Genomic DNA, 15035 nt, shown 5'->3' with positions numbered 1-15035 from the left:
TAGGACCTATAACACCAGGGAAATTGAATCTCTCCATAAATTTTTATTTATTCATTTGTCTCTCATCTCTTATATTTGCAAAAGTAATGAGTCGGTCAGCAAGGTGTCAATAATTTCAGCAATTTTATGGATCCAACGACTTGCAGTAATTTTGCTAATTCCAAATTTAAAATTTTGTCCCAACGCTTCTTTAGTTTCAGTCTGTGGTATAAAATCTAGACATACTAAAACTGCCCATTCAATGGTAACTCTACTTCATGGATGCACAGACCGCGGCCCGCCATTCGAATACTGGTGGCCCCCCGACAGTAAAAATAATACTCTCGTACATTCGAAAAATATTGAATTCTATCCCAGATAAAACCAAAAAAAAATTTGTACGAAAAGTAATTTCAATTTCGCGCGCGCGCTATTTGAATCTAGCGCCCAAAAATACTAAGTCAAAAACATCGCTTGCCGCTTTTATATAAAGTTCAAAATAGTAGAGAAATCAAGAATTTTCTAGCGCGATGTGAGCAAGCTAGATAACAATAGTCCCGAATTCCCGATTGCTCGCGTAGGTAGATACACAAATCTTCCAGAGTTGTATGCGCGGTATAAAAGCTACGCTAACCACAGCGACCGACAGTTCGGTTTTAATTTGAGTAAAGTGTCAACAGAAAGAAATAAGCGCGAAAATACAAAGCGAAGTAATGAGTGATTGAGAATAAGTGCAGTTTAATAGTGTTTTGGCGAGGCAATAGCTGGTGTCATATATTTTGATCCACAATCAACGTAGATTTCCTGTTGCAGTGTTAACCCGTCAAGTGCCGTATATAATTGAATTGTGAAATCGTAAGTAAAACGCTGTTATTAATAAATGTTTCTCTACCTATTTAATCGATTTTAATCAAATTTAGCTTTAATGTTGGCCAAATATTAAAATAAAACAAATAAATTACTATTTTTTTTCAGAACTGTAATAACTACGTTATTATTCCAGATTATTACTCAAGATTTTGAAGTCTTAGAAGAGTTATTAGGAATGTGTTCATGGAAAGGTCAAACCAAAGGAGTTGATTTACTCAATGTACTTTTGGATGAGTGTTTAAGATCTCATCCAGTTTCATTGCATTACACACCAAGTAGCCCTCTGTTCTAAAAAAATTGAATTTCAAAATGTCATGAAAGTGCTAGTTTTGACTATAAATTTCATAAAATCACGAGGACTCAATCACAGACAATTCAAATAATTCCCTGATGCCATCGAAAGCGAATACGGAGATTTACTGCATTATACAGAAGTAAGGTGTCGTGGTGTCGTGTAAAAAGTCGTGGATTAACATTGGAACGATTTATAAATTCATTAAGAAATTGGAATATTTCTGGTGGAGAAGCAAAGGGATGTTCCGGAACTTAAAAATCCTGATTAGTTGTGTGATTTAGCTTTTTTAGTTGACATTACAAATCATTTGAATGGCTTGACACACGGCTTTAAGGTAAAAAACAACTGATATCCCAGCTCTACGCTCATGTATCATCCTTCAATGCTGACACTTTTCAGATCATAATTGAATTTTGAAAATTACAATCATTTTCCGAATTATAAAAAAATGGCTGAAATTCAACAAAACTGCGATTAATTTCAGTTATGTAGAAAAGCTAGATATTTTAATTCAATCTTTTTAAAACAGATTTTCGGAGTTTATAAAAGTGAAACCTCTGTTGGACATATTCAGCAATCCTCTTACAATTTTAGTTGAAAATGCGCCAGAGTCAATGCAGTTAGAAATTATCGACATTCAAAACGACCAAGATTTACGCAACAAATTCAACGAAGAAAACGAACGAGACTTGCTGAACTTTTACCGCTACATTAATAAAAATATGTACAAAGTTGCGCATAAACGCTCTGAAATGTGCCAGCTTATTTGGTTTCCCTATATATGTGAACAAACTTTTTCAATGCTAAATAATAATAAAACAAACAATCGAAACCGCCTTGCAAATGAATGTTTGGAAGCAGTTTTACATGTTGCTACAAGTAAATTTGAGGCAAATGTAAAAAAAAAATTATAAGCCCTATGTAGTGCCGCGCTTCAAATTAAAAAATTCTTTTTCAATTTTAATAAATTATCAATTCTTTATTCTTCTGATGGCCGGCCCGCCATCAGTTCATGATTTGATCGAGTGCCCCTAGTCTTAATAAGTCTATGCAACTATGCTCTACTTCCTCTGCCTCTATTATTAACAAAAGGTTGTGGAAAATAGAGTCGAATTAGATCTATTAGTTGTGTGTAATAAATAAGGAAGAAGCTGTATCGTCTGGTGCATACGATATATCCAAGCGTGTCGTCGAGAAATCGTTAAAAACTAGGCAATCCGCAAGACACTTACGATTGAAAATTTTATTTAGAATCAGTCATATCGAGTAATCGTGTCGAATCGTATTTTTAGAATTCCAGTACAGCCCTAGAATATAACGTTTACCATTTTAAGAATGTCTGTGCTATACCGGCCGCCGTAATATTTCTTCCTCGGCTCTCACCACTGCTCCGCAGCAGCTACACGAAAGGATAGGTAGCGGAGCCTTAACTGCATATTTTCACTTGCGCTTAGAGTCACTTAGTATACTTTTTCCTTTACATATCCCCAAAAGAAGAAATCCATCTTTGTCAAATCCGGAAACCTGGGTAGCCATTGTAGTCCTACCTATCCATCTATTTGGAAACCGGTCATCTAAATAGTGCCTTATAAGCTGACTGTAATGAGCTGGAACTCTGTAATGAGCTGAATATCTTGCTGAAATCAAATCTTGTCCTAGATATAATGTACAGGCAACGTTTCCAACATTTCATTTAATCCATTTTGTAAAAATTCCAAGTACATTTCATCTGTGAGATGTCCATGAAAAAAATGCGGTCCAATGACATAATTCCAGACCATCTGTATTGTGACTGTTGACCATATGCTGGTCAGTTTCACGTGTAAAGAAAGGATGCTGGTATCATAATAATGAATATTGTGCCTGTTAACGCTGCCATTATTATGAAAAGTTGCCTCATCCGAAAAAAGTACCAAACTAAGTTGCTGCATCATATTTTGTGCCCATTGACAAAAAATAAGTCGTCTTTCATAATCTTACTGCTGTAATTCATGCCACAGTTGAATATGGTAAGGATGAAAAGGGTGCCTTCGGGGTAACGTTGCGCATAAATTCTGGATAATGCCATTAAATACAGGGTGTTCCATTTAAAAAAACTACATATTTTTGCGTAACTTATTTTTGACGCACCCTATATATTTAAAATTATTTTTAATTTTAGTTTTTGTCAATCTTTTAACTAGTAGTAGATTTTTGTTAATCTTTTAACCATGTCACATAAGTTTGTTTTTTACTCGGTATAGTTTAGGCACTACTTTAGCCGTTCGCCTTGCTGACGCACTCTGTATATCACCAAAATATGTTTTTGAGACAAAAATTAATAAAACAAAAATATATAAAAAGCTATTTTTTACAAAATTACCAACAAAGTTTAATACAAGTTATAATTCCAACAAACATGATGTTTTCTCCATTTTGTGCTCAAGAGCCAAGTTTTAAAATAAAAAGCCTATTGCACTTAATTTACTAAAAACTAATATACAAAAAATATGTAGAACAAATTTTAAGACATAAGTGTAAATATAAAGAACAATTGAAATAATTCATAAGACTTAATATCTATGGTAATATAACTTCTTAGTCAATAATTTTTTGTAAAAAGTAATAACCCATTTTGTCATATAATTCAGTATCTAAAAAACTATGCAGCGTAGGTAGATCTGTAGAGTACACCTTTATTGGATGAAAAATATTGAAACCTTAATAACTACTTCTTAGAAAAAATGAAATTTAGCAAAACCGTTTTACATTTTTTCTGGAAATTCTTCTTTTTTTATCACGGAACCCATATTTTCGAAATTTTTAAAATAAATTATTTTTTTAATTAAATTCAAAAGGAATCAAATATTCAATATATAATATACAGGGTGTTCATTTGAAAACTTCCCACCACGGATTTATCGAAAACCACTGTTTAAAAAAAAACGCCGAAATACGTCAAAAGGTTTGTCAAGGGGGACAACTTTCTAACCTAAAATTACTTCACCCCCTTTCACCCATTGCCCCCCAGGGTCATCCCCTTAAAAATGTTAAATGGCAAGGAGTATCGAGTAATAGCTTATTTAAAAGGTCTTTCGAAGTCTATTTTGACGTTTGATTTTTTTAAATCGGTCGATTCGTTTTCGAGAAAATTAGAAAAATCTTTGTTTATCTTAATTTGTTCAGATAGAAAACAAAAACATGAAAATATCAGTTTTTATTTCAATAAGTGTTCAAAATATTGCCCGTTAGGGTTTGCCAAATTTACAATTCGTTTATAATTTAAAACGAAAACTACCAACATAAACAGCAATTCCGAAGATTAGACGTGGAAAAAACTAAATAATAACAACCTGACCAATTTTTCCGCATTCTTTTCATCAACACAGATATCCTGGGTGAATAATATTTATTGTTATACCTGCTTAGTTATTTAGTTGCTAAGGAAAATTAAGAATTTATATTGCCGTCAGTTACATTTGTGACAGTCTTGGAATAGTGAAAATGTATTTCTTGAATTGAAGATTTTACTTCCAAAATACACTAGCCGAAAGAGTGGAAATTATTCTAATTTATGGTGCCCAAAATCAATATGCTCGGCAAACTGCCGAGCATTCCGGAATATTTCCGGAATTAATGAAATGTCTCAAATTCGTTTTTTTTTCATAATGTTATTTTAAAAGCTATGTCGCTTTCTAACAGTTATGATTTGTCGTAAGCTAACTATAATTAAAGAAATTAGTTTGTATACAAAATCTTTAAAATAAAAATAAGTAATGAGTAATTTCTAAACTATTCTATGCTGGAATGCTCTAGTGACTCAGGTTGCATTTCAAAAACCACAGATTTTAGGTGACCCCACAAAACGGTCAGTGAAGTCAAAAGGTGTTAGGTCCGGTGGCCATTCAATAGGACTTCTTCTTCCAATCTATTGGTTATGATAATGATGATTCCAACCTTTGCTTAACGGGAACTAGGTACACATCTAGAAGGTCTAATTTCATAGAGAAGGTCGTCCATCCTGTAGAAATTTGATAGATCTCTCATTTCAGCATACATGTTGCCATTTAAATTTCCTGGTATAAATATTAGGCCGATAATACCATCTCCCAGTATACCTGCCCAAACATTAATTTTCTGGGTGTACTTGGGTGTATACCCTTCTAATAAACATGTGGATTCTCGTCAGTAACAACAGTTTTGCTTATTAAAATGCCCATTTAAATATAAGTTACACTCATTACTAAAGCAAATAAAATTGCCCAATTGGTCGGGTTAACAACTGTTTCAGAAATGCCATATTTATCTCTGACTCTCTGGGTGTTACTGTATCTTTCAGAAAATGAAGAGTTGAGAAATACCACCTGTATAGACGGAAACGATTTTTTTTTAATTTATGGGCAAATTGGTCCCATCCCGGCTCGGTCAAGAAACCACTCCACTTTGTAGAATTTTGATTATTTCTCACCAGGACATAGCGTTAACGCAAGATAATGAAGGTGTACATACAAATAAATATGCATATTTTAAATCTACAAAAGCGAACAATAAATTTGTATTTAGTATTTTTACGACATTTGTAGGTATTGCCTTAAAAGAAAGTATTTTAATAACTTTTATACCATTAAGGAATGCAATTAAATATATATATTTTTGCAGTATATAATATTTGTCCACCCAAAATAACTGATACTATTGAGGACCCTCAAGACTGCTCGCAATATTTACTATGTTCCGATGGTAATGCTGTAGAGAAGAAGTGCCCCGAGGAAAAAATATTTAATAATGAAAGTAAGCAATGTGATCTTAAACTGGATAGATATAATAAATGTCAAAAACCCAAGAAAGGTAAGGATTTTACCAAATTTAATTTGTTAAATTAAACTATTTATTTCTTAGAAACTAACGATACATGGATATCAATAACGTCTATCATCATTTTAGTAGGAGCAATCTCCACAGGAGTTATAGTATTTTATATGTTCAGGTTTGTTTTTATAATTGTATTATACTACTTTTTAATATTATATTCTTATAAGCTAATAAAATATTTTTAGATCAGGAAAAAACTATATTGGTAGAAGGCGTAAGATTTCGGAAAATATATATCTAATATGTAAGTAGAGTTTTATAGTAAATTAATATCAGATTTAACGGTTATTCGATCATAACTATCAACCATTTAAAATGAACAATAATATTATATAACGCTATAATTACTCTACTCTAAGATTTTCAATGAGCAACTATATGCGTACAATGATTTTTTTTTATTACCGAGTGTTTCAAAAGAAAAAATGGTCATCTTTAAGGAAGTTGTTAACAAAACTAAAAAATTAACATCCAAAAATCACTTACATTTCTTAAAATAATACGTACTGAGTAATTTTCAAATTAAAAAAAAAAACAGAAAAATATCGTATTTCAATAAAAGATCTTTTAAAAACGTAAATTATAAACTTACATGTCAAACTCATTAAGTTTAAAATTGCAAATACTTGCTACTAAAAATTTCCTCAATCTATACCTAAAATATCTGAACTTCCCTCAGATATTTTAGATATAGATTGAACCTCTCTAATTTCCCGGTAGATAATAACATGAGATGTAGATAATGAGATGATATTTTTTTGGTTGCAAAAAGAGCTAAAATATGAGATTTTCTTCAGGGTAACGTTGGTTGTTTTTCATAGTCGAAGATATTTTCCAGGGGGTCTAGGTAAGTATCTCTATTTAAATTTCCCGTTAAAAAGAATGGTTCACTTATGTGATCACCAAAAAACAACCTAAAAAAACGTTTACTGTCCTATATAAACCTCGTTTCTGTGCATTCATGCTTTTAAACCCTGTTTCTGTATAAACCTTGGATTCATGTCAGAGAATTATATTGACTGGCAGAGCCTTTGAGAAAACAGTGTTATGTTAAAAAAAGGGGTAGCTTAGAATTATTCCGAATATTATTTTACAAAATTGAAAACGGCTGTCGTTATTATCATTATTTAATTTTTAAAGAAGTGGAATTCTGTATGCCCACCTATAGTAACTTGATCCGGAATAGCAACTGCTACTGCTTCATTTCTCATCATGTTTCTATTTATCATCTTGTAACAATTTTGATTTTCTTTAAATGCTTACCAGTTAGCCGAGTAATAAGACAAGAGTTATATAAAAATAAACAGAAGACAGTTTATTATCTATCTTTTGATTCTTTTGCATTTAAATTCTAGCATAAAACGTAATCAAATTATCATTCACCAAAATTCATCTTTTTTCTCAAAATGTATCATATCAGTGATTTTTATTTTAAATTATTGTTATCTTACATTTATAGATACTCCAAATGTATCACAGAGTTGCAACATAGATGATTACACTTTAGATGAATATGTAAGTAAATTAGCTTTTTTTTAAATTAAAAGTATTAATAGAACAATTTTTTAACGAATCTCTTTAGTTTTTATTTCAAAATCATTCTATACAGGTTGGGAAATCGATCATTACGCAGAGAGGTGCTTAAAGGCGAAGTATGACAACCTTCTCTGTCATCATCAAGTCTGACTTTGATGGAGATAACTGTATTTCATGCAATAAAATTTCGCAAAATATTACGCATCTATCTAGTATATAGATAGTATCGGACAAAATTAAACCAGCTTTTTAAATCATTAAGTTTAAGTAAAAAGTAAAAGGCTTAAAATCCTATTTATTTTATTAAAATATTTAAAATAAAGATTTTTTATCACGACAAAATTAGAGCAACCTAATATTTTTTCCAAATTAAACTGTATGCAGAACTTTAAAAATCAATATTTTATCTAGTACCCAGTGTTCCTAATGACTTCATCGCATATTTTCGGCATTGAAGCTACCAGATTGTTTATTACATCTTCCTTCATCTATCGCATTATGTATTTGTGATCGACAAATACATTTTTCCACTGTTTCCATTCCAGGCTTCCTATAGGATTTAGGTCTGGCGATTGCGGTGGCCACTTTAAAACATTCATTTTTTGCTTAATAAACTACTGTTTTACAATTTTAGCGGTGTGTTTTGGGTCGTTGTCATATTGGAATGTGTATTTTAGGGGCATTTCCCATTCCCCATAAGGCACCATTATGTTTTCCAATATAATAACATATTCGAACCTGTCCATTATGCTCCTAATTCTGTAAATAGCACGTATTCCATAAGCCTAGAAGCAGTCTCACACCATGATATTGCCGCCAATGTTTTACAGTAGTACCAACGTACGTTGGGTCAAGCCTTTTTTCTCGAGGACGTCTTACAAATTGTTTTTGGTCCTTTGAAAATATAAGAAATTTAGATTCTTCTGAAAAAAGTACCTTTTTCCAATCATGGGTTATCCAGTTTTGATGAAACCTAGCAAATAACATTCTTGCGTCCCTATTTTTCTTAGATAAGAAGGTTTTTTTTGGCGGGTTTTCTCGCTGTTAATCCGAAATCAACTAATAGATGTTAAATAGTTCTGGAAGACACGTTTACGTCACCAACTGCGGTTAAAATTTTGTTTTAGGTCCAGCGAATAATGCAGACCACGCGGCATATTTTAAATAAAAATCTCACATCTGTACAGTTTCTCATACAATATTAAAACCAGTTTGTTTAAAAGTTGCTCTAATTTCGTCCGATACTATACATCAGGATACAACCCACATAGAATCATTATCTTAAATTTTTTTTGCATTTGAGAATTTGTGTATTGCATAATGAAAATGAAAGCGTTATTCTAAAATATAAACTTTGAAAAATTTAAAATCTATACAAAAATAAACTTAACAAAAATTAATTCTTTAAATAAAAGGCTCAAATAAACCTACTAAATACGTGTTTGTAAATGATCTCCTTAAGATTGAAGAAGAAGTATTTGAGTTGCAGGACGAACTTGGTTTTGCAGAACTCAAGGCATTTTTCGGCATTTAAAGTACTATCAATAAAATCGTCCTATAATATGGTCGCTTAAAATATTCTATTAACATTCAATATTTGAGGATACTGAGTACAGAATTGAAAACTTCTTTGCTTATTTTCCTGCGACCAATATCGAACAACGAAAGGATTGTGTTTCTCATGTAATGATCACCTGAAAATAAAATATTTCGAAAAGAAAAATTTTTATTCCTGTTTTCCATCATGGTTTCATAAAATTGAATTATTCGATGGTTTTGGAATAAAAATGTGTTCCCATAATTTTTCTAACTACGGGTAACAGTTTTATGGTCCATACCCTCTCCAACGCTTCTACTTGATCATATTAAATCCACTTCTAGTGTACTACAAGCTATTTCTTCTAGTCGATCTTGCTCCTAGAGCGTTTCAATAAAAGATACATACTTGACTTTAGTGTGGCCTTTATGACAATGGGATTATGTATAGCCGAATTGTACATATACCAACAGTGTGCAGTCACACAGCCAAGTAAGGCATACCCATATTATACTATTGTGAATCTGTAGAAAATAAAAACAGCAAATACCTATCAGACGACCGGAGGAGGCCGCTCACTGAGAAGGCGGTGTTGCTATTATTTTGGACAATGCGCAATCTTTAATTCTTTAACTTGTATACGCTACAATACATAGACATCGCGACTATAAAAAAATAGTATTTAAATTAGTCAATTTAACATTGATAGATGAAAATAGAAAATCTTAATTAAGGATTTTGACGCATCTTCTCTGTTCTTACCCAGTTAACTATTGCTCTTTAAAGTTTTATACACGTAGAATATAAATGAAAATTTTTTCCTCAAATTTACTCATTGTTGTTAGATTTATCACTGATATAATCATTCTCAATAAATTCTATCGATAGAGAATTATTGATGCCAATAGCATTAATCGCCTACGTTTTTAAATTTCAGATATATACAAGATATTTCAATGTAATGTATTCTCACGAAGTTTTCAATTCTTCATTTATTAATTATAACCCTTTTTCTTACTTATAACTTTGGTTCTAAAATTATTGATCTATACCATATTTCTGAATAATTTATTACAGGTTCAGCATTCTTTGTCAGTCATACAATTATACGTTTTTTAAACAAAAGTATATATTGCAGAATTTAAAAGGAGTTATTATTTGACCTTACAGTCACAGTTACTTAGAGGCTATGCGAACCTAAAAAACAAGTTTTTAAGTTTTTATTTTTGCTTTAAGCAAAGCTTGTCGCTACTTTTACGGATACAAGCAGGTTCTGTCTACTTTGTATTGCCTGGCAATCCAATCTGCGGCTACCAAGCATCGGTAAGAAGGACGCAGTGTTAAATAAAATACGGCTAATGTTATTCAAAAAATGCTAAGCAAAAATTTTATACATATTTTTTTATAGAATACCAAACATAAAAACTTGAAAGAATACTGAACGCAAAGCTTCCACTGAATACTTCAATATCTAATCAATACATTTAGACTCAAATAAATATCATGTGGGTGCATGTATGGATCTACATGTATCGGGATCTACTAATATGTATTTAGTATGTCCAATAGCGAGTTGAATTTCTCCATAGAAACGAGCATAGCAATGAATTAGGGAGACTAGACCGCATATATACATATATAAACTCAATACTGGTAACATCGCGACAAAAGTGAAGCGAAGATAGAGAGACTGGTATGTTAAACTGTTAGAGCACCAAGCTATAACGCATAAGTCTATTTCACAGTGGAATTTAATTATCTGCGCAAGTTTAAACGATTGATAATCCTCGTTTTGGGATGATAGAGGAAGGATATGACCAGCCATTAAGAAATAACAATATCACTCAGGCGCATCGGCGAGTTTTCCACTACGAAATAGACTTATGCCAAATTAATATTGGGTACGTTCAGCCGATGTCAGCGGCTGACTTTAAGCGCTAATCTGCTGGGTGACTTCAGAGTAGCGATGCGGAGATTCGGCTAAATGAATTGATTTGTGACATTTGATTGTTTTCCAGTATAACATTAAAAGCCAAAAAAATTGAAACGTGGAGTGTAAGAAACAATAACTGGAGATTTAAGATATACAGTTGCTTCCTAAAAAATATGTTTATAGCTTAACTTTTTATTTATTTTAATTAATTATAACTCATAATTAAATCACAAAAATGTCTATTTTTTATTATTTTCCAAAACTTGTTTAAATAGTTCAATTTTCTGTTTTTGAAGCATATTACTTTTCTCAATACTTCCTCTTATTTTTCTCAATACTTTTCTCAAAATTTTACCTCCTCAATTTCCAACTGCCTTTCCCTAAATTTATCTAACTGCTTTGCCTTAGCTGCTTTTGATGTTGATGGTACATCCTGGGATATCTTGCCCTGAATTCTGGAAAAAATGTTTTTCTTTCATTATCGTCAAATGCTGACATGCAAGGTGAACTTAAACTGGTATCACTAACACAAGGGTCAATCGACAACTCCTCAGTGATTTTTGTTGATGACAAAATGGTACCTGGCAAATTACCTGTTTTATCTTCTTGAAATAAGTCCAGCATTATGTTCGCGAATTCTACCTTTTCCAGTAGACTTTTTTATTATTATTGTCAATATTTTTCGGAATGTATTTTTCATGTTTCTCATTTTTCTATCAATAATATCGGCATCAACAAAGTAGTTCCTTACTTTCATTGCCTTTGAAATTTAATCCCAAAGGTTTTTTTTTTTAATTCTTGCATTCCTAAATTTTTAATTCGGTTCCTCTATTCTTCCAGAAGCAATAGTGTACTTTGATGCGTCCATGTAAATTTATTTGAAGCATGGTCTAACAAGGATTTACCTTCAATATCAACAAATTCATCGAGAATACTTGAGGATTTTGTAGTAACTTTACTCCAAATTTATTAGTACATCTACGTTCGTATTGGCCAAGTCAAATTTCTCTCTAACTTATCAGTAATTTCACTAAAATAAATTTATTGGCGTGAAAAAATTTTATAGGCAGGCTTTATTAAATTTTTACTGACTAAAATCATTCAATAGAAGGATTTTCTTATTTTGTATTATGGGTCGTTGATCTGTTTTATTTAGTATTAGACTATATATTCCTAAATCCATTTTCCATAAAATAACTTCGAAACTTGTTCTTTATTTTAAAAAAATTTAAAAACAAAACCAAACTTCAAAGAATATTGATGAACGACGCATGTGCAATAAACCGCTGGGTTGAAAAGCGTAAATAATCTCCGCTTACCGAATTATTCATCTGAGCGTCTTCTTAGCGGTTCCATCTGAACGCAATCGCTAGCTCAACTACTCATCTGCTGACCTCGGCTGAACGTACCCATTATGTTCGATATTGCTTTCTCTCTTTCTGGGCTTTAAAATTTGCTCACACTGGTAATGGGATCAGAGTTTATAGGTATATACTAGACGGCATCGACACAACCCTTTCGCGGATGTTGGGAAAATGTTAACTTTAAATTATATCCAGTCACAAGAAAATATAGTTTACTTGTTACAATAAATTAATTATTAAATACAAAAATAACTTTGAAGGTCATAATATAATCCTCAATATTTTTTTATGATGGTACGAGATTTAATTTTAAATTAAAATATCTTTCCGGCCAGCTTGATTCATCTTTTGCAATTCAGTTGTCGGCAACATCGAAAATTGTTGTTCGAATTCCTTCAGTAGCCGCAAATCGATGGGCATACAATAATGCATACATATGTACTATATATACGTAAGACTATTATACCATTTCTTGTATCTGAACATGATGAGAATTGGGAATTTTTTCTTCTTATGATTTCACTGAATTTATATTTGGGCCGGGGTTGTTAAAAATAATGCCTGTCTACCATGGAGGTTTAGTGGAAAAGTTATTTTCTTGATGATGATTACTAAATGATATGCCGTTCCATTCTAGTTGAAATATCTTCACACTAACGTCGAATTGATATTTGATTACTTTAATGATATATAATACTAAATGTCCTATCGTTCGCATAAGAAGATTGGATGGTAACATAACACTATACTTTTTTTATATTGTTATTAGGAGCGCTTTGACGACAGAGTTGTAAGTCATTCGAAACGCATTAAAATAAACTGTTTAAAAGAATATGTCAAGGAAGCAATTGAAGGTCCAGAACTATTAAGACAACATCAAGTAAGATCGATTTAATATAAAATATTTAGGGACCTATTCTTAATCCATTATTGCTTTTCAGTTATTTCCAAAAATTGACCCAAAGTGTTCAGCTATAATAGGAAATTTGCCCTCAAATATACCTAAAAACAGATATAATAATATTACTGCTTGTAAGTTCTTGAATAATATTTAGGATTCCTTCTAGTTAAACAATATAAGAACTTTCTAACAAATATTATTTTTTAGATGATGACACTCGCGTCAAGTTAATTAAATTAAATGAAGATGACGGATCGGATTATATCAATGCGAATTTTATTTCCGTACGGAGTAACAAATTTTATAGTGATTTCTATGTATAATGAATTACTAAAATATTTTAGGGTTATAATTTGCCTGAAGCATATATTGCTGCCCAAGGTCCCAAATCTAACACAGTAATTGATTTTTGGAGGATGATATGGGAAAGAAATGTTAATTGCATCATTATGTTGACTAACCTATATGATGGCAAAAAAGTAAGTGTCGTTTTATTTGTACTTAAATGAGCAAAAACATTAACTAATGAATAATTAAAAAATTATATAGGATTCTGCCCTGACAGAAGCGTGTCGTTAAAGTAAAGGGATTGAAAGTCATAAAGCAAAATAAATTTTATGTTTTAAATTTTATTCAATAGCAGGGGACTTTGTAATAACACGACTGCTTATTTTTTTAACTGACATATCAAATCATATTTTATCAAACGACTCAATTCCTGTTAGTCAAGCACCGTAGTAGAATATACACGATTTGGTGGTACGTAAAAGATAACCGTACGACCCTACACACAAAAATCTAAGCGCCCTGCTGAAAATACTTACTTTTACGAACTGCTGGAGGAAAAAGTTGTAAGTCTGTATTGTTCCATTTAATTTCTTAGATACTGCAAATATCATGCACCAGCTTTAGCGCCATAAAAAAAGATCGACTCTATAATGTGAGTTCTGATAACTCCTGCCTATACTGTATTTCAAATAGGTAGAGAGTAATTAAATAATAGAGAGAGTAGTAAATTTCCGAGAGTTCTGTGGTTATCCGTGGGCGTAGGTAGGGCGGGAAAAAAGGTAAAGGTCGAACGCTATAAGAAGGGTACAGGTAGGTGCTATTTTTAAATGTAAGACAGATTAGCATAATTTTTAATATAGTAATTCGGCAGGTACTGTAAACTTCATTGTACTTCCAGTGAAGATACATAAATAGGGCTGGTAATCAAAATACAGAGTATAAATATTACTTCAAAAGTATTAAACATGATAGTATTTGCTATTACGCCGTCGGGTTATATATACAGTGCTTTCATTTCAAAACGATACACCCTTAATAACTTTCTTAAAAAAAAAAAAAAAAAAAACACGTCAAATTAGATATACAGGGGGACGTTTAATTATGCTTTTACTGAAGTTCTGTCAATCACCTCCTGACCTCCAGCTAACCTCACTTTAATATGTCAAATGGGAACCCCCATCGTGTAATACATCATAGTAAGCAGCGTAAAATTCTCAAAAAAAATGAAATCGGTAAATGTGTAAGCAAATAGTTAGCGAAAATGTCTAGAAATAATGAATATTTTATTTACGCCAAACTTTGGTATTTTAAATGAATACTTTTAGTGTGGTACCTACATCATTTTAAAATTCTTACATTTTTTATAATAGATTATCAAAAAAAATACAAGCAATTTAGAAGTTCAAATGTGTGGTAACAAACAGTACATTTAGTTCAAGCAAATTATTTATTTTTTTAAGTAAAGAATGTGTACCGTTATT

At 31.6% G+C, this 15035-nt stretch overlaps 1 protein-coding gene across 3 annotated transcripts in view; it reads left to right on the top strand.

The window, feature by feature from the left end:
- The window catches only part of LOC126735978 (uncharacterized), a 68309-nt gene that overhangs the window by 28186 nt on the left and 25088 nt on the right, over positions 1–15035 (top strand). For all 3 annotated transcript variants that reach the window (XR_007660575.1, XM_050440109.1, XM_050440110.1), the window contains exons 11-18: positions 5783–5971; positions 6023–6110; positions 6181–6239; positions 7455–7510; positions 13135–13245; positions 13307–13397; positions 13474–13550; positions 13611–13745. Coding sequence is in view for 2 of the 3 variants with exons in the window: in XM_050440109.1 (XP_050296066.1) it covers positions 5783–5971; positions 6023–6110; positions 6181–6239; positions 7455–7510; positions 13135–13245; positions 13307–13397; positions 13474–13550; positions 13611–13745 (806 nt within the window). In the remaining variant the exon portion in view is untranslated. The remainder of the gene's footprint in view (positions 1–5782; positions 5972–6022; positions 6111–6180; positions 6240–7454; positions 7511–13134; positions 13246–13306; positions 13398–13473; positions 13551–13610; positions 13746–15035) is intronic.

This window comes from Anthonomus grandis, chromosome 5 (genome assembly GCF_022605725.1).
Source record: "Anthonomus grandis grandis chromosome 5, icAntGran1.3, whole genome shotgun sequence".
Classification (NCBI taxonomy): Eukaryota; Metazoa; Arthropoda; class Insecta; order Coleoptera; family Curculionidae; genus Anthonomus; species Anthonomus grandis.
This window is presented reverse-complemented; position numbering and strand designations above follow the sequence as displayed.